The following is a 21,018-nucleotide window of genomic DNA, read 5'->3' as shown; positions in this document are numbered from 1 at the left end:
GCTTTAAAAATACATTTTTTGATTCCTTCTTTCCTGCTGATTCCAGCATCTGGCACAGGCTTTACCTTTCACCAAAGCACCAAGCAATTTCCTTCTGAAATCCCTTCTGAATCCCTGCCTCCTGAAGCTGACTTTGCATCTCCGCCCTATACTTGGACATTAGCAGCTCCCACCTCCAATCTGCTCATTAATACTTGAAAAATAGGGGTTTCCCAGGAGAAGTATTCCCTTAATGCCTGTTCTTAATAGTACAGGTTTTCCTTTCTCTCTGCTCCCTCTCAGCCTTTTTCCATTGCCTTTTTGACTGCAATTTTAGGAGGGCAACTTGTGGCAAACCCAGGGACATGAGGCAGGGGTTACAACAACAGGAGAATAGCTCCTTCTTTGGTCAAGGCCCATGGCACAAGGCACACTTTTTTCATTGTTCCTGTGCCTGAGAGCCCTCAAAAACTACCTCCTTCCCTGAGGTAGACAAAGGAAGAGGGCTGCAAGCAGGGTGTCCTCCCAGCCACCCCTGGTTTGACAAGCACAGCAACAGGGAAGAAAATGTCCCCATTATTTCAGTCACACCAATATAAGTTATCTCAGGCAAAAGTAAAGCATCTCTGGGACTCTATGGGTTTTCCATGCTCTCTCTTCCATTTTAAACAACACTGTTTATTTTCACATACCACCAATTCTATCCAACGTTTACTTTCTATACATTTTCTCTAATAAAATAAACATGAGACCAATAATACAGTTTGATCCAAATCATCATCAATGCTAAAAAAATAAAATTTTCAGTGAAAAAAGATTTTGATCCTTTTAGCTAATGAGTGTTGATCATTAGCTAAAGTACTGTTGCACAGTACTTTTCTAATATGTTCAGTGTTGAGCTCAAAATCTCATGTTTTGGATCTTCAGCTCTGCAACTCTTAATTCCACAAAATAATATACGTGTGAATTTCCAATCAGCATGAAAATAAGAAACTTGCAGCTGCTATTTTTTTTTCTACTTTATTACGCCAACTTATAACAAGTTATTTTAGTTGCTGTAATCAAGCAAGGAGAATTAGGTTTTCTTCTTTAATAAAAAGTAATTTTTAAGAGGGAAAAACATACACAAGGATTAAAATAGGCAAGGTAATTGAAAATGCTTGGTTTTAAATTATACTATTAGATTAGTCTGGTTTGCATTTTTTGTTGTTCTGCGTGTTTGTTTTTTTTTGGTACTGTTGAGGCAGAAATAATATTACTCATTACTCATACTTCCAATTATAAATGCGTCTGTTCTTGTTTCAAATCTAGTTCATAAATATTGAAAGCATAATGTAACGTATTGCTACACAAGCTCACTTTTGCATGCCAGGAATAGGACAAGTTACCAGTTCTTTTCTTTAAAATAATATACTTATGTAATTATACATAACACTAAAAACCTCATTATCATTCTAACGAGTCAGTTGTAATATGTATTGGTTAGGATTGCCACTCAGGAATTGAGTGTTTACAAATACAATTGTCTTCCTTTTACATGATAATTAAAAAAATGAAGAAACAAATGATAGCGGCTAATGACAATTTTAAAAGAAACAGATGTGAACACATCTTCTTTAAAGATGACTGTTAAAATGTCTGAGATCTCACCTGTAAAATTCATAATTTCCTTTGGCAAGGTTGGCACATCAGTGACATATCCACACCTGGCATATCTACCAGGTGACGTACAGTAATGCCTAACCAGAGCTTGGAGAGGAGGAGCAATAAACTTACATAAACATACATACATGAACACTTCCATAGCACTGTGAAGCTGAATTGATCTTTTTCATTTGGAAGCCATTACCATATGCAAAACTTGTCAAAATTTAGTCTTTGTTTTCAGGTCCTGTTTAGCGTATACTGGTACAATTACACAATAAAAAACGTTTTCTCTAGCATTCATACATGAAAGACTATATCAATCTTTCAGGTTTTGAACTGCTCATCCTCACAACTCCTCAGGTAATAAGCAATGGCTCTCAGTCATCCAGTGACAAAATTAGAGTTCCATCTTCCTTTTCAGTACACTTGAATGACCAACAATAATCCCATATAGCTGACTTAAGAGTTATCAAAGCATACGAAAAAATATATGCTCCACTGTATATACCAGCCTATTTTCAATTAGGTTCTTTCATTCAAAAGGAGCAAGCCCCCTTTCTTTTCTTCCACAAAAATGTATAGCTTTCCATTCAATACTAAAATGTTTACAATGAGGAGAATGAAATTCTCCTGCACTTCAACTGTCACATAGATTTTTAGACTGTTTTTTCTTGCGTTGGGTCACTACCAAGGTTAAAGTTAGAAAGTTCTGTCATGTTTACTTGTCTAACAGACTTCCATATTAAAAAAAATGAAATCTAATTTGAGGTACCCAGAAAATTTCATCACTGCCATGTTTCCTTTCATAGGATATTCTGTTTGAAGCTTTTAACTTATTACTGTAATGCACTTTGCTATGAAAGGTGCTACATGAAATTAAATTTCATTCTACTCTTTCAGGGTCAATGCTGAAACTGAATACCTCTGATAACCTCAGAAGCGTCATCAGTATTAATTTCCCAATGAAACTGTTACTGAACTATCTACCCAAAGTTTCCATTTGCTGAGAACTCTTGGATAACTAACTGTTCATCTCTAATTTAATTATGACATCTCAATCAAAAGATACAATCGAAATGGTCAATAGTAATTAATGGCAATAGTGTAACTGTTTCATGATGCAACTTTGTGAAGTAAATCAAATTCAAATCTTTTCAGGTTTGTTCAGCCTCAGTCCTTCAGAAATGCCCGCCACTATGTAATTTTAATTGCATGAGCATTTCTATTGATTTTGGTAGAAATCACTCATATTATTGAGCTAAGCCATGTACAGGTGTTTTAAAAGGCATTACAGACATAGAGCTCTATAACATCGATTACATAACTAGATTGAATATTTAACTAGCCAAAATTTGTAGATTTGAAGGGCAGCCTTATTTTTTGTCTCTTCATATTCATATAACATCCTGAGAGCTCTCCGATCAAAAAAATAAAAATAAAAATCATTGTGATCATCCAATTAGAACTGTACATGAACATGTATTAGAACATGCACACAATTTAGAACATTCTCAAGCATGAAACATTATCAGAGAGCATTACCTTTTTGATCAGCCCATAACTTTACATTACAGAACAATGAAAACAGACTCTTTTTAAGCAGCTCTGCCATCTCAAAGAATAGAGTAACCTACAATGTCATTAAGATTTGGCTGTTTAGAGAGAACAAAACATCCTTCCCCTTCCTCCTGAACACTAATTTTCCAGACACTGCTCACCAGCCAAAATAGCATAATAATAAAGTACTACTTGAATCAGTTGCTAGAAACTGTTATTAAACAAGATCCTACCACAGTTTAAATTTCTACCATACATGACGGGAAAAAAAGGGTGTAGCACCAGAAGGGTTGATCCCAAAAGCACTATGTTTAAAAAACAAAGACCTAAGTGAATTCAAAAGAAATAACTGCTGAAAGAAGTTCAGCGTGGGTCCACCTTGATGAAAGATGGCAACATGACATAACACATGGCTGGGAGTTAAGCATTTATACACATCACTACTGCATGAAAAATCCAGAAATTTGGTATTATGATAACAGGCAAAAACATCTATTTTCAGGAGTAACATGTTCTCATTTCTCAATGACTTCTGATGAATGCAATTAATACACTCAAAGATAAAAAGAAATGCAAATTGTATTCACATAAAGTTCTGCAAATAAGTCTACACTGACTGTTAAATAAAATTAGATATGAAAGCTTTTCCTATGCTAATTCAGTTTATAAATTAGAGACAGAGGAATCACTTATTTTAAGAAAAAGAATTAGATTTGCATAATGTCCCGGTACCTGAGGTAAAACGTATGTAATGCATGCAACTGCTCTGCAGGCTTCTGTCACTGAATACTCATATTATTAAAATGTAGTATTTCTATGTAAGTAGACAGGCTGAATGGATTCTCCAGACAAGAAGTTCTGTGCACTATCATGTAAAAATTTAGGCGTGCTCTCAAGAAATACACTCAAAAAAAATCCATCTGTCTGAAGTAGGGACATGCTAAGAGTAAATAGAATATTTCCTACTTTAAAAACCAAACTAGTAATTGCTGTACTTTATAAATGCGGAGCCTTACTGACTGCCACACAATAACAGATATTACACTGAAAAGCCAACCTTCTCTAAAGCCATTTGTTTCTTTTAAATTACATGTTCTTGGACCCATCTGTGAAAACGGGGAGGTTGATTGTGATACTTTATTGCATAATTCCACAGATAAATGCTGAAGTACTTCTACATAAATACCATATGTTTGTCTTAGGAAAACTAAAAAGATTAATTAGGAGTTCAAGCCCAAGACTTTGCAAAGTAATATTCTGAACACAATTAGATCATTATGCTGTATACTGTGTAAATTGAAGTTTTAATTAGTAGCTAAAATAATGAGTCATGGCAAAAAAAAATATATCCAAAAATTCTGAATTGCATGTCAGACTTATTTTTTACTTACATTTCTTATAAAGAGACACCACGCATAAGCCAGTCACAACAAAAGCCATTTAAATTTGTCACATGCTTCTGATAAAGAATCTACCTGTTAAGAATTTTATTTTTTTTCTTCTTACTTACATTATCCTCACCTATTTTAAAATTGTCCATACCACATCTGTAAAGAAAATATTCTAATAAACAAACTGTACCTAGGAAGCAGAGTAATGAACCAATGTGAAGGTCCCTACAGAGTCCTAGCAGCCACTTCTCCAGCTCTGACTCAGGTCTAGTCCAGCCTGCCTTCTACTATTAGCACACTCCATTATAAAGCATCATCTCATGTAGCTTCCACACTCCTAAAGAAAGTAGAGGGTTGTTTTGGCCTGATCCATAGATCACTGATGGTAAAGTGAACTTTTCCATAGAATTCAATGCAATCTGGAATATACACAGAATATTAGTTACTTTACTCACCACATATTCAAATACAAGTGTCAAGGTCTCCTTGGTGTGAATGATATCATGAAGCAGCACAATGTTTGCATGTTTCAGTCCTTTCAAAAGTGAAGCTGTAAAGCAAGACATACATGTTATCTTAAAAAGGATCAAAACGTTTTACATTAATTGGCTTTTTTTTTTTTTTTTGGTGACTTGGATGACTATTTGACACCTGGGTTTCACAACCTGATAACCAAGAGTTGTACTTCATCTTCTACGTATATGGGCTTCTATTCAGTGCATTTGAAAATCATGTGTTCCTATTCAGTGTTTTTTTCTCCATCTTGCTGGTTAAACTCAGCCTCCACTAAAGGCAAAAATGAGCTGTGGCTACTAATGTCTTCCTTAGCAGCCTCCTCTAGGTGAATCAGTCGTTAACTTCAGATCAACCAAAAACCAAGTTTGCTTCTATACTCAAATATCATGCTTCTGTCTCAAATAAAAGTCATGTGTTTCTTTTTTCAAAACATCCTAACACAATAAAGCTGACTTCTAACTGAATTCTAAATCTACTCTATGAATGTCATTTTAAACAGTAATTTCCCTTTCTCATAAGAATAAAACATAGTTTGATGGAATCACTTCTGTTAGCTCATGAGGATAAGTAAATGGTGATTTCTCAGCATATATTTTTTTCTTTAATAGCATCAGCTCATGTTTTCCACTGACTGACAAAGATTTACCTGGTGAATTTCTAAATGATCTCCTTCACTAAATTTCTCTTGCATCAGAATGCATATTTAATGTTAATGCCATAATACTAATGTTCCACAAGTATGGAATATTTCAGCAATATATGCTGAAAAGCCATGTGCTGTTACCAACGTCATTCCCCCCACTGACGCCTTGTCACCTCCTTCATATATCTGAGCAGGACTATCACTCACAACAGCAAAGTAAATAATAGATACAAAGACATGCAAATGAGTGGCATATTTCAGAAGTGAATTACATGGAACTTTCTTCTGTCACCCTTCTTCTTTTGTCAAAGAAAATAATGAATACCAAATGGCACCCCCAACCTCTAAGACAGCGTGTTTCTCTCCACTAATGTGCAAAATGGAAGTTAAGGAGCTTCCACAACACAATTACCCTTTGCTATCCTATTGAAGGTGCTCCATCAGACTGAGGTAACCCCAGGGGTCATCTAGCTTTGAATTAGGGTAAGTACATATCATATCTCATAATGTTTTTTAAGAGATCTGACAGGCTGATACCACTTGAGGAAGCAACACAATGGCAACAGAAATCTGACTTAATCAGTGTTTCTCTACAAGCAAAAATCCAAAGGGAGGTTACAGTAGGCGGAAAGTAGATAGCAAAGGGAAAGAAAGAAAGAAAAAAAGTATGCAGCAGATTCAAAGCAATATCCTGATCACAGATTTCCAAACCAGCAGACGAGGCCCATGACCAGGATTAAGGTAACTCTTCAGCCTGCCTGAAGATGTGAGCAGAAATGCTTCAGATGAGCTTGCTTTGGGTTGCACTCCACAGCTCAGCACAAAGGAATCTTTCCTGTGCTTTGAATATATTGTTACTGAGCTGTAAATTTCCTATTGCAATTATTATTATCATTTTTAAACACTTGATCAGTACATCCTTAGTCATTATTAGCATTCCACAAATACAATAGAAGCTCCTAGTTCCCCCTCCCCCCCCCCCCAGAAAAAAAGACATGCAATTTTCACATGATCCTCACATTAGGATTTGGAGATTTTCTTTGAGTAAAAGCTCAGAGAGATTTGAATTATTATTTTTTTTAATGACAATTGTGAAAAAATGCTACTGAAAGAGGTATGGATACAGATAATTAGAGCAATTATTCCAAAAGAAACCCTCTATCACAAATGAAGACTTTTAATCAGGGGGAAACCTGAGCAGAGTTCACTTGCAGTAACTGAGCTTTTGCCAATTCTTTCTTCAAGTCTTGTCATCAAATGACCCTACATGCAGATAGGTTGTTATATACAAAGCTGTCTTAGCAGAGCCTGTCAAACCATACCATAATAATATTTATGACCTATGTCAGCTTTTGCTGCTCAGTCCATCACCTCGGGCTTCTAATTCCTCTAGCTGGCCATTACTATGTTACTAAGATCTGTATATGGGTCATTAAAGCTTAAACAGTACATTGAAAGCAGCCTACCCTGAGGCCTTTGCAAATATTCTTTCCTATTCAGTCCCCTCCCCCTATTTTGCCTCTTATTTATTTTCTCTAATAACCAATTCTCTCCTTTTATAGCCTCAGTATTCAGTATCTGCTATATACCACAAGAACTACCAAACACCACCTGCAGGTTTGGATTTCTGACTTCTCCCTTAGTCCAAGCAAAATACAGTAAATAATACAGCACAGAAAGCAAAATCATAATTGCACTAATTTACAACGTGATAGCAACAGCAAGTTCGTTGTAAATTTCCATTGTGACAAGTCAGTCCATTGTAACTTGTGGCAGTAACAGAATTATCTCCATGTACACATCTATCAGGATTACTACTGGAATGATCACCTGTCTTCATGAAAATGCTGACTTGTTGCTTAAAAAAAAGGAAAAAAGAAATAAAGAATAAAAGAAAGAAATCTGTCTGAAATAAGAAAGCTGTTTAATTTTCCATTAATTAGTTTAAAAACAAAATGGAATACCAACTGAAGATGCTTTGGTGTTTTTTTCAGAAACATCCTACTTCAGAACAAATGTCTAATACAATACTTGATTGGCAACTTTTTGCTGGATGGGGACAGAACTTCGGATATACTCCATTAATCCAAAGACAAAACCCAGAAAGTCACATTGAAGAGAATGAAAAGCAGTTCAAGGTATCTATCGGCATCACTCTGAGACAAATCTGACTTCAACTTTGAAGCTACCAGTGCAGCTGCCACTGGAGATTCACGAGAATTCAGGTGCTGCTGCACCTGACATTACTCCTGGAAAAAAGCATTCTCCCACAGAAAGCCAGCTCAGTCCAGTGGTTCTCACCCACAGATTTCACACAAAGATGTTTACTTTTAAGACAGAAAGAGTAAAACACGGGTGGAGAAGCATTACAAATCACACACATGGGAACAATATACTAGTACTCTCTGTATCCTTAGCTCATATTCTTAAAAACAGAATTATATAATGCTACTTTGATACTGCTGGCATTCGTTTTCTACCCTTTGTATTACATGTAAGATAAACAGATGGCAACATTTTTAATTCATTTCCCCAAAGAGTTTTGAGGAAGAACAGTAGCACATGATGCAAAAAAGCTTTTTTAAAACACTTTGGACAAAACATTGTATGAGTTTGAATGGACAGGTTCTTCTTCTGTCACACATTTTTGTATATTCTCTTACAGTAAATTCAGGCAATAAAGAACAGGGTAGGGTAATTAGCAACATACTTCAATAATTAATGACATACAAGATGATCGTTTCTGAAACTTGTACAGAAGTTCATGACCTGAGCCACTAAAAGTACCAACACTCAGCACTTCTCCATCAAGGGCTAATAACTGTATTTGCATACCTAAAGGAAACACATTGTATTTGCCTGAATAACCGTCACTGATTTATCCTCCAACAAGGGGATGCTCTCATCTATTATGAACTCCTGGCACGCTGCCTTATTGCCTGTGTTGGTCAAGGAGCTTTTTGCTGTTCCCAGATGATCTGGTTCCTAAAGTATGCTCCCTCCACAAGCAAGCCAATCCAGATGGACAGCAGCCAACTCTTACCCAAAACCTGAGTAGCATAAGTAAATCAGTGTTTTGCTCCCCACAGAGGTTAGAGCATCAGCTCAAGCCTGGCACTCCATTAACAAAACTTTGCAGCTTTTAGATTAGTCCTGACTTACCTGTAGAAGGTTTGGAGAGCAGGCAAGGATCAGCACAGCTCTCTTTGAAAACTGCTATTCCAACATGCCCATAATGTAGCATTTCAAAGCTGTATGCCAAATTCAACAGAAGTAGCTATTACTAACAACTTCCAAGCCTCATGCAGGAAGAACATTTCACCAGTGACACTAACAAAGATAGTACTTTCAGACATGGGGAGTACGGTGAGCTAGAGCATTAATTATGGTATCTGGATCATCCTAGCACAATTAATTCATTCTTGCAATTCCTGGCTATCATCTTGTTCTCACGCTGTGAAAAATTGCAAGTCTCCACTGCAGACCTAGATAAAAGAATCTCTCAATATTTCCACATCATCTGGTATTTCAGTGGCCTTAAAACTTTTCACAACATTAACAGAAGAGCTCAACTCTCATGCTGCTCATATTTACCTTCATGTACAAATGCTGCTGATACTCTCTCACATTACCTATTATATCAGAAGGCTATGATACTCACACTATTCTTCCACAAAGTATAACCATGAAAATGCTTGTTTTGCTCAGGATATGGTAGTTGTGGTGTCCTGTGGGGCTACCATACAGCAATGCTCACCATCTTGGCCAGCTCCCATGCTACTTCTTACACTCACTGCTCACCCTTTCTCACTAGCCTCATTGTTACTCTCGGGGAACATTTCTCATTAGGAGAGTTTTACTCTTGAAGACAGCACATCACGGCAGTTTGCACCTATCTAGTATTGTTTACATAACAGTGGCATCTTTGCTGCCCTGTTTAATTTCTGAGGCACCATATCATGCAGATTCTAGTCAATAATACAAATTTGTGAGAGCAAGTAATTTGTTGCGTTTCAGAGCCAAACAAGATATCTGCAAAACTCTGTGGCTTGTCATATTCTGCAGACACAATGGTGCTCTCTGACAGAGTGCCAACTTCTTCTCATAAACAGTTGGGTTCAGTCTCTTAATTCTGAGCTCTCCTGGAAAGACATTTTTAGTGAGAAAACATTTGTAGCTTTTTGCTCATCAAGTCTTCAGAACAAATATACCCAAATGTGCCTTACTGCACGAACTATAGAAGTTTGCTTCCCTTCCCAGTAACTTATGTTTCCATCTACACATCTTTTACAGTATTATTTTTTTTAATTTGGCCTAGAAGCATAATGTCCCTTATGCTTCCCACACAGAGGGGCATTTTGTGTGCAAAAAGTTACTTTAAATTATAGTACAAGGACAGGAATTCGGCAGTCTTTGTTGGTTTTGCAGTAATAAATGTGCTGAAATTTCCTCCTCAGAAATGCAGTCCCCAAATCTACGCTTTGCTATTTTTGAGTTCACTCTTCTGAGATAATTTACTAAGAGCAAATAGATGTATTTTCCTACAACCATGACATGACAAAATTCAATTCAGTGAAACCATACATCCCAGCTAAGACCACACTGACCACAGACTACCCATGTGCTCACCACAGGATACATTCTGCAAAGTGATCATTAGTTGAAATCCCAAGTAATTGATTTCAGAGCTGCACACCAATAAATGCACAGAATTAGACAGCTTCCACGTGAGCACGATGCAATAAAGGCATACAGATTACAGTTCTGCTTTGATGGATTTCTAGGAAGAAATTTCTTAACAAATTTCAAAAGAACCCGTGAGCCACAGGAAGAGCAAAAGCATAAGCAAACCTTTCCAACTGGTTATGATGTAGGCTTAGGTGAATTACCTTCTTTATAGCCAATTCCAACCTCATGACAGTCTCTGCCAGATTTAACAAATGTCCCTTACTCCCTTCTTCTAGTTTTCATTAATTAAAAAAAAAAAAAAATAAAGACAGTTTGGTCTGCTTGGATCACATTAGCTGCATCTACCTCCTCAGGCTGCAATTCAGTCTGACACGAGTGGGCTGAACTTTTATCCTAGTACATTTTATTTGTGAAATTTCAACTTGCTGCTCTCCTACTTGAAAGTGCTGTATATTATTTAAACGAGAAATACAGAAAAAGAGCACGTGTAACAACAGAGGCACCTTTAGAGGATCTTCTCACTACAGCTGTAGTCGCCTAAGCAATAGGCAAGTCTCAAATGTGATGAAACCTCTTTGCCTATTGACCTGTAACAATGCATTGGAAAGGCTGATCAAATAAGCTCAGAAAAGCACTACAAAATATTATTCTAACAGATACACAGAAGACTGCTGCCATATGAAATGAATGTCTCTTTCATTATTTTCTAGATACAAATTTATGCATTGTATATTGTTCCCAATGTTCTTTAGACACAAGTGCAGATGGAGGTTAAAAATAATGAGACATTATCCAATTAAAGCCAGACTATGGAAAAAGACTGTAATATGCTACTCATATCTTGGCGGAGCCAGTTATATCTTGCCTTCACTGTCCATTTCAGTATTCAAGAGGAGGAAACTGTGTAAACCAAAAATATGTCAGTGTATATAGAAAATAACACCACGATGTAGGCAAGCATGGGAGAGCAAGTGTCTATTGCCTTTTTATACACACAAATCATGACTGCTGTAGAAGCACAACCTACTAATAAAACTATCACTGTTTTATTACAAGCTATTGTTATTAGCCTTGGTGTTTTGCTGAATTTCAGACAGATTTCATACAAAAATCAATATTTTAGTATAACTTCTTTGGAAGTTTTCAATGTAAACAGTTCCCTGAGGGGGGAAAACCTCTAATGGAGTCAATACTTGAAAACTGGAAATACTCTGGCTTTTAAAAGAGAAATACACATTTTGGCATCTCCATGCAAACACTCTAAAATTGGTCTAGTTATAAGCTTTTGAAATCTCCTCTTTGGGTCAGACTGACTCTAAGTACTTGCTTCTGTACGCTGTGCAGATGACAGCATTCAACTATGCAATGGCCTGATTTGAACACACAGAAAAATGTTAAGAGCATGACTGTAGGAGAAGGAGGAGTAAGATTTTGGAAAAGATCCTTGACTGTTAAGGGATAGAAGACAAGCTACCTGGACTCAGAGATGGACTGTGAATGACAGGGGATAATACTGGGACACACAACCAGGAGACCCAGAGTACCTCAGCAATGACACTGGAGCTAAGAACCAGCAGAGTGAAAGGCACAAGGAATACAGAAAAGGCTGTATGAGGGGTCATAATCCACAGTGGAAGCTAGGAGTGCAGTGTACAGAGAAACAAAAGTCAGAGGACAACTGAACAGCTTATGCAGGCAAATGAAAGGGAGAATGCGTACACAGGACAGAAAACTTACAGAACATAGAGCATAGGATGGACGAGCATCGGCGCTTAGGGGGAAGTAAACAAGACTGTGCAGACACTAGCACATATTCTCCATTTAAGCCCATATCATAACGCAAGATTCCCATAGATTACCAACCTGCAGCTTTCAGCAGGAATCAATGGAAACACCTGACAGTTTTCTTCATTTCCATCTAATTTCAGGCAACAGATAACAGCAACCTATCACAGCTACCAGCTGTTGTTTCAGTTCAAACAGGACACGTCTGTACAAGATCTGTAGCTTTCAAAAACGCTATATGAAATGGGAGTATAGACACAACATCACAAAATGAAATATGGATTTCCATTTGCTTTTTCAAAAGGTTAGAAAATTACATAAACAGAAATCTGAATTAAAATAAGCCACCCCAAGCTGAGAAAAACCATGTATATTGTGGCTTCTGTATACTGGCTACTATGAGATAAGCTAGAGTAGGAGCTTTCAGCAGACAGCTGCTTCTTTAGCTATCTTGTATTTATCTTGCACTTTGACAACTTTAAGTTCACAGTCTAATTTATCCTGCAGTGACTGATTTGTGGGCTTGTACAGAATCACAGAATGGTTGGAGGCTAGAAGAGACCTCTGGAGGTCATCTGGTCCAACCCCCCTGCTAAAGCAAGGTCACCTAAAGCCACCACTTGTTCTCAGCTCCTTTCCTTTTTTTTTTTCTTCCCCTCCCACATACAGGATCAAGCGTGAAGTTGATCCAGCAACATGTCCAGCTTCAGAGGAAGGTTCAATGTTTGCTGCAGGACTTTGTCCATCCACTAGAGAAGCTGAAAAGTCCACAAGGATGAAGTCAGAACACAATCATCCTGACCTTTATTTACCTTTACCTCCACCTTTGGTTGAATATCACATTGAGTCACTCAAGCTGAGACCATCATCATGGTCCTTATTTTCCAGACATGTCAGCTTCAAATCTTCATTCATGATCATCAGAACCAAGAAGTGGAGGCAATTACTACAGAATGCCAAGCAACCCTCTATGCTGTTATTATGCAATGCTATGGAAGTACTTTGAAAGTCAGTGAACATCTCAAAATCACCATTTAAAAGAACTCTCAACAAACAGGATGCTGGGAAGATGAACAAATATTTGATAACTAGTCAGAGCACAGTGATAAGTGGTCTAGAAAATCACAAAACCATCTGTGTTTTAGTAATGCACAGTAGGTGCATATAGCTAGAGCCACACATCAAGAACACAATTAAATTAATCGTTCATCATCTGACACAGGCAGAGATCACACAGCAGGAGCAAATATGGTGCTATTGTGTAATTAAAGAATAGTGCTGTACAAACAGAGGGAGAGGGACCAAATTAAGTTTTCACAGATAGACTTAATTCCTACAACTTCTGAATGATTGACTTTTAGTTGTCATAAAGATCTGCTGCTATACAATACACCTGCAATTTTAGTATTACACATTCTAATTAACTGAGTACCAATACTGAAATTCTTGCACTGCTGAAGTCAATATGAGCTTTGTTACTCATTCTTCCCAATGAAGAGTACAAGAAATCACTTAACTGTATATACCCACAATAAACGATTATTATTTTTTTTTTAAGATAGAAGATAGGAGTCCTATGGAAGTATTTAATTGCATTGATGTGAAACCCAGTTGCCCACCAGCATATTTTATCCACTACTAACAAATGAGGAATGCTACAGAAAAACTATTTGTTAAAAAAAAAAATAAATAAATAAATAAAAAAAAACGCTTTTGCTATATTTCTCAGTGGAGCATTTCCTCCAGCAAAAACACAGCACAAAAAGAAGAAAGAATTCCTTTTGTCAGCATACACTTTAGGCTGCAGGAAAAAAAGGCTAGTGGCATATGTCTTGCAATTTTTTGAAAAGAGAGCGAGACAGAAGACTTTAAAGGATCATGTCAATTTTCTTTTTCTGGGTGGGTGAAGCTCAACATGCCTCTTCACTTACAACTGGAAAATTACACTGGAATGAACATGGCATTACTTTGTCTCTTGTGGGATGATTTAAAGATTAAAGAAAGGCAGTAAAAAGCTAGAAAATACTTATTTTTACAAATATTTTAACAAACAGAATCAATCACAGTGAAGATAAGGCATACTGTTCTGCAACTGAAAGGAGAATAACATAGAGTGGGTATACGAAACAAACAAAGATTTCCTAATATAGTGAATGAAATCCAGTCAGCATAATTTACAATAAAAAGCAACTCCAAATAATGAACTGTGGGGCTTTTAAGCATAATTACAATATGAATAATATCTGGAACATTTAAAAACATTTTTTAAGGACAGGAAATAAAGCACATCAAGGCTCTATCAGAAACTACTACAGAAACTACTAGGATGCTGTACCACCAACAGCAAAGCATTTTGGTGCCAACACTGGTCGTCATCAATTTAGGAATCATACCATCTGAAAATACAGCTTAAGCATTTTTTCACATCTAAAGGACCTATCAGCTTACAAAGAATTGATGTGCTGTCCTCCTTCAGTCTTTGTTCTGGATATTCTCTTCTCTCTCATCTCAAGAGTAATTGTCATTTAGTCTTGCAATTCACAGCATCCACCATCAATTTAATTGAATTTAAGGTATAAGTGATTGGGAAGAAACAGAAAACCATAAACAGACCCACAGGACTTTTGTTTTATTCACACTGGAATACAACTGAATCTAAACCAGGAAGACTGCAAATTTTGCAAATTTACATTTAAAACCTTGTGGACAATGTTCAACTTTTTAATGGACATAAAATCTCTTTAAGCAAAAGCTGGTAAGTACTGTATGTTACTTTAAAAAGCAGCTGGCCCTCAGAGGAAGCAAGAGAGGTGTTAGAACAGAAAAGAAGGGCTGAAGGAATGTCTCAGCTTCATAAAGCTGACAGCCACAGCTGATAGTGACAGGGTGATGAGAAAGTTAAGTGATGCTAACAAGACCTAGCTGAGGTAAGCTAGACATTTCTACCCTCCTTCTTTTGCCAAAAACATTCCCATAATTTTCAAGTATAGATTCTGATTTACTTACATGGATGCATGATACCAACCAAACTATGGATCTAAATCCATATTGGAAGTCATTCTGAGCAACCACATAATTAAAACACACCCAAGAAATGTGAGAAAATACATTAAGAAATCTGCCAGAGTAACCCATTAACACCACAGGTGGTAAGAAATTATATATCTTTTTTAAAAGGCCAACTCAACAACCAACAGCTTGTCTGTCTACTACATGCAGATATAAAACATTGCTTCCCAGCCCTCTTGAAAATGTACTCAGTTCTTCCATCCTGTTGTGTCATGCATCAATTATAATTATGGCAATTTACTGTTTACTTTTCCAGATAAGACTCTTTTTATAGAATCATAGTAATTAACGATGACAGTAGCAAAACTGATAGCACTGCCTCTTAAAGTACCAGTACCTGTAAGACAACACTATTACCTTGCCAAACTTTAATCAAATGTCCTGATCTTTTACAGTTTGTGTCTAGCAGTGTTTGTTCCAGTCAAAACAGGTCATTCTTTTCCAAGAAAGGACTCGAGAACAAAAGTGCTCTTTAATGATGGTGACCTTTTCTTCAAACAGTTCTCAGATCTCATGCATTGAAAGGCGGCCTTCAAAAGCTACACTTCAGGTCAAGGACATGCTTTTTCTTGTTTCTTGAAAATCTGTCCAGTCTGTCAAAGTTTATATCTGGTCAGTGGAAAATTCTACTTCAAGGCTGCACTTTAACAGCTAAAATCTCCTGAAGAATCCACCCTCCCTGAGCACACTTAAACATTCAGACATTTGGCAGAAGCAAAAGAATTTTGAGCCAACAAGTCTGGAATCAAATGTCAGCTATAGAGGGGACCATGTTAGCAATAAAACTTCTTTGACAGTTCCCCCAAAATAACAAACCCAAACCTGTTCTTGGATGAACACGTTTCCAAGTCCCTTGCATCATTTCTGCTCCCCTCTCACTCTTTATCAGTGCTAATGACAAAAAGGCTGGGAACTGCTGTCCCTGTCCAAGAAGAATCCCCATCACAATCCTACAGGCTCCTGGCTGAGGTCACTGACTCTTTCTATCCTCCAATTACACCTAGTGCTTTTTAGAATGGCTTCTATAATTTGCATTTTTCCAGACCTATTGTTTTAGCAGTAATCTTTCTCTTCCTGCAATTCTCATACCACTGTCCATTCTTAACCACCAGCTTTTGACATCATTTTTCTCCCAATTCTCCTCTCTATCACTGCCCAGCTCTGGACAGCGCTAGGCATCGCAATGAGGCAGCCTTCCTCTTCCAGGCTGCTACAGCACAGCAGAGAGGGGACCAAGGAGGGTAAAGTGAAGACTAGAGGGAAAACAGGAAAAAAAATGCATGGATAATTCATACAGAGTTTTTAACTCTGTCAATATCAGTAAAGAAAAAAAAAAAAAGTGGGTGGATTTTTTGACACTTCTGCAATGAAATATGCCACTTGAAAAGTCCCCTCGTGAAACTGACTGAAGTTCCATCCACAAGCTCAGGAGAAGAAAACAAACCAAAAACCTAGTGTTTAGGTCTAGGTCCATCATCCCACAGAGTACATGTTCCCTAAGATAAACACAATTTTTTAATGGGTCTCTTAATTTTTCCTAGTTGTTGTTGTGGCTGAACACAAAAGTGACCTGCTAACCAAAAACATGAGACATGAAGGTCTCCTAGCTGAATCTAGAAGACCTACAATATTCTTCTGTAAGAAGAATATAGAAGACCTACTGCATTCTTCTGTAACTCCATTTTCAGTTAGAAGGACTAAAGCAAATAAAATACTAATAGCTTGTGTGACTGAATCAATAGGCATAACTATAACTGATGAGCTCCCCTTTATTGACAAAACTCAAGTGAGGAAGAAATGAAATTTTAGCTTCTAATCCAATTTGATCAAACACAGATTGAACTAGATCATCCAGTGTACTGATATATAGCCAAAATTGGAGCTAAGCATTTTCTTACAAATCTATCAGTATGGCATGGTCAAAGACAAGACCCTTATCCTCCTACCAACTGAGCCCAAAAGGTATTTAACACAGACACAAAGCTCCTCAATGCTTTGCAATGGCACAACAGAATTTGAATGTTTCTGGTCTAACAAAATATTAACAAAAATATTATATAAATATATAATATATATATAGATATATATAAAATATATCTAACAAAATATTATGCATATAAGACCAAGGTCCAGGAATATTTGAAGCACTTTCTGAAACTTTGGAACTCTCTGGAACACATGTTGCTTTAAGCTTGCTCTTGAAGCAAGTTTATTTGAAACAGGATTTTGAGATACCACACAAGGTCAAACACATTCTTAGCCTACACAGCTACAGTGAGAACACCTTAATATGCAAGAAAACACAGCTCAAGAAGTATTATTGAGTCCTTGCAGCTCTTTGCTAGTGATTTGCTGCTCATCACCTCCTGTGAGTAAATCAAAGAATGACTTCAACAAAGCCACCAAATTTTCAGGGCCAAGTCTCTCCATCAAGGGAACACAGTCTAATCTGAAAAAATTCACAGGAATTAGGACAGAAACAAGTACCAATATATGCTAATTAATTTCTTTATCAGCATGGCTAATTAGTGTGTATGCTACTTCAGGCACTTCTTAACAATAAACTCATCTCTGAAGGAACTTACTAAATGAGGAATACCAAAGCCCTTTTCCAACACATGCCAGAAAGTTTTGGCTAAAAACCAAGAACTGATTACATCCAAAAGTCTAAGAGCACATTCCAGTTCAGACATGCACATTAAAACAGTGGCAGCCAAAGTGCTAACACTTGCAATGCTAAACATCCTCCCTAAATTCCCACCTCGGTTCAATATTTCAAGCAGGACCAGCCCCACGAAAGCAGAACAAAAATATTCCCCAACAGAAAAAGGAAAGATCAGTCGATGGAACAGGCATGGGAACACCACTCATTTATATCTAATTAGAGCTCAGCAACCCAGTGATGACAGATCACAGACTTCAGCAGGCCCATCAAAATGCCTCTCCCCCAGCTGGCTAGGATGCTTATATATGACAACTCGATAACATTCGAAACAAACAGGCAAGATCTCCACAGATAAACAAACCTGGTCTGAAGCAGTAAAACACATTTCTTTCCCAAAGCTCTGTGTGACTGCAATAAGCTACCTGCAAAATGTTAAGAACTACCACTTATTTGAGAATAAATTACAGCTGGGAACCTGTACCTTCAAGGTATCTTTAACCTTAACATCACAATGGGTGCTACACAGCATAGTAACTGGTGGTGTCATTGCCATGAGAAAGTGTGTGATTATCTGAGGGTTTATTTTCAATATTTGGTCAGGCTTTAATAAGTACTGTTAATAAAACCTTGTTCTTTGGTATAGTTTGGCTTTTATTTAATTCAAGGAACTTTTAGGAACTTGTTTACATAATTCTCAAAGATGTTGATTTGTAATTCTGTCACTGATTTTACAAGGTTAATGACCGCTGTAATCAAACAAATGAATGAGAAACTGAACTACTTTAATTTTACGCACTTCAGTCAGCCATAAAAACAGCATACTCTGCAGAGAACTTGGGCATATGAAATATGAAACATGGAGGGAAAAAAAAAACACCTTTTTGGTGACAACTTTAGAAGAATGTACAGAAAACAATTAACTCCTATTCATGACAAGCCATGTTACACTTAGAATCAGAAGCATTTTGAAACCTAAAATCCTAAAACCAGAGATTAAGGCAATCCCCTAGATACATCTGAGAATGCTACATATAATACTATATGGGTATAATTTCAAATTTTTTTTAAAAAGGGGGGAGTGTGGGGGAGGAATAAAAGCTCACATTGTGATAATGAAGGCTCAGAACTATAGTTTATCTTTTTAGGAGCATATCTATTATTCATTCATTTAATTTAGACCTAACTTTTTTTTTTGTTTTTTGTTTTTTTTTAGTTTAAACCTCAAGCTTTCAGTAACTTTATTTTCAAAAATAAAAACAAAAAAAAAAATAAAAAATGAATTTAATTAGAGCTAAATAGCAATGATAATGGAAGCTCCAAGTCCTTTACTCTAAAAATATATATATAGTCTTAATCAATCTGTCTAAAGAAAGCCAATTAAAACTTGAAAATGCCACAAAACTTGTTAAAAGTTGCATATCACTTCATATCTTACCTTCATGATTTTTTTAATTCAGTTAGTTGACATCCATTAGCAAGTAAAAGGCTGGATGTCATCTTACTCCTTTTTAAGGTCAAATAATCTGAAGTTGCAATAATTATATCTCAAATTTGTTTGTGGAACTAAAGGTTTGGATATCTAAACTTCACGGAAGAGCTTGATTTACCAGAAACAGAAGTTTGTTCTAGAGAAAGGAAGGGAGGGAAGAAATTTAATTATGTATTTATTTTTTTAAGGTCCGGAGGTTTCCTTCTACTTCAAGGAGGTTAGAAGTTGCTTCACACTCTTGAACTCTGATTGGGGGCTATTTACATTCAAAGAAATGAATTATTTGAATGTGACATTCTAATTTCTGTCCACAGCCATAAAAAAGGATGGAGGACATAAATGCACAGGCTCATGGGGAGATGGGAAGGTTATTAATGCAACTCATAAACCTCTTGGACCACTGGCCAGAAATCTGACAGAAAGGTGTTAAGAAAGTCGCAAACCCATTATCCACAGGCATATACTCTTACAGGTTATTTAGTTTGACCTCCTCAATAGAAGGAGCAATTTTCAAGCTCATAAATTTTTACTGAGCATATTTTTAGAAAGACATCTATCCTCTTGCAACAAGCCAGGCATAAAAGTGCCCCATCCACGTTTGGTAGAATAGAAAGTTCATCTAATCCCACCATTAATCTAATACTTTGACCAAAGCCTGTTTAATCAGACTTTGAATAGAGAATATGCATTGCTCCAAAATCTTTTCTTTGGCATTTATACAGATATGTGCTTATTTGTGCAAGGAAGGCTGAGAGACAGTGGCATACAGACACACATCAATACCTATCACTTGAATTTTACTTGTGAACTGCTGCTACAAGCCTTAGTTTCTCCACTGACAAGCAAAATAATTCATTTTTGATTATGCAAATAGTCCTCTGCTTTGTGAATAGGGCCTCAAGTGATTCAAATGTTAATTCTGCTAGAAGTCTTGATGCAAAGCCAGCATTTCAACCATGTCAGTTTTATAACCAAGACTTTCTGACAAACACAGAATTGCAAATTGAAAAATATCTTGTAGGATCACAAGCACATTGAGATAAAGTAACGTGGAAAAGTGTGAAAGTTCTTAACAAGATTTTGTTAATGGGTCTACGACCTGCTGGGTTTGCATTAAGTTACACATCCCTTCAGTAACTGACAGTTTCCTAATGGCAGTAACGTAGCACGGCTATGCTGTGAAAAGCCAAACCGAAATAACAAGAGAGATTTTATCTTGTCCAGCGTTTCATGTGCTAAATGTTCAGGGTTCTTGTTTTCACATTTTTTAATAAAACCCTCACACAATCCAGTGTATGTTCTTAAGAAAACATTCTTGTATTAAGCACATTTTGAGACTTCACAGCATACAAAAGAGCAAGTGTATTGCTCCTGGATTCCAAACAAGTAGAGGGAAAGGAAGTGAGTGTGAGAGCTTTAGTTTGAGGGTGAAATGTTCAAGAAGTATTGTATATTAATTTTTCTTTAGTTATAAAAGTTCAGAAATATTTGAACCACGGAAAAAGTGATCCATTTGAACCGCATCCAAACTAGAACTTCAACATTGACCTAATGGTTTTTCCTTTTACTTTGAAAGTATTATTTTATT

At 36.7% G+C, this 21,018-nt stretch overlaps 1 protein-coding gene across 4 annotated transcripts in view; it reads right to left on the bottom strand.

Annotated features, from left to right (window-relative positions):
• Positions 1 to 21,018, bottom strand: part of CDK14 (cyclin dependent kinase 14) — a 332,773-nt gene that overhangs the window by 186,591 nt on the left and 125,164 nt on the right. For all 4 annotated transcript variants that reach the window (XR_011093764.1, XM_068673922.1, XM_068673924.1 and 1 more), the window contains one exon: positions 5,030 to 5,124. Coding sequence is in view for 3 of the 4 variants with exons in the window: in XM_068673922.1 (XP_068530023.1) it covers positions 5,030 to 5,124 (95 nt within the window). In the remaining variant the exon portion in view is untranslated. The remainder of the gene's footprint in view (positions 1 to 5,029; positions 5,125 to 21,018) is intronic.

This window comes from Anas acuta, chromosome 2, assembly GCF_963932015.1.
Source record: "Anas acuta chromosome 2, bAnaAcu1.1, whole genome shotgun sequence".
Taxonomy (NCBI): Eukaryota; Metazoa; Chordata; class Aves; order Anseriformes; family Anatidae; genus Anas; species Anas acuta.
The sequence above is the reverse complement of the archived record's forward strand: the minus strand, read 5'-3'. Positions and strand labels throughout refer to the sequence as shown.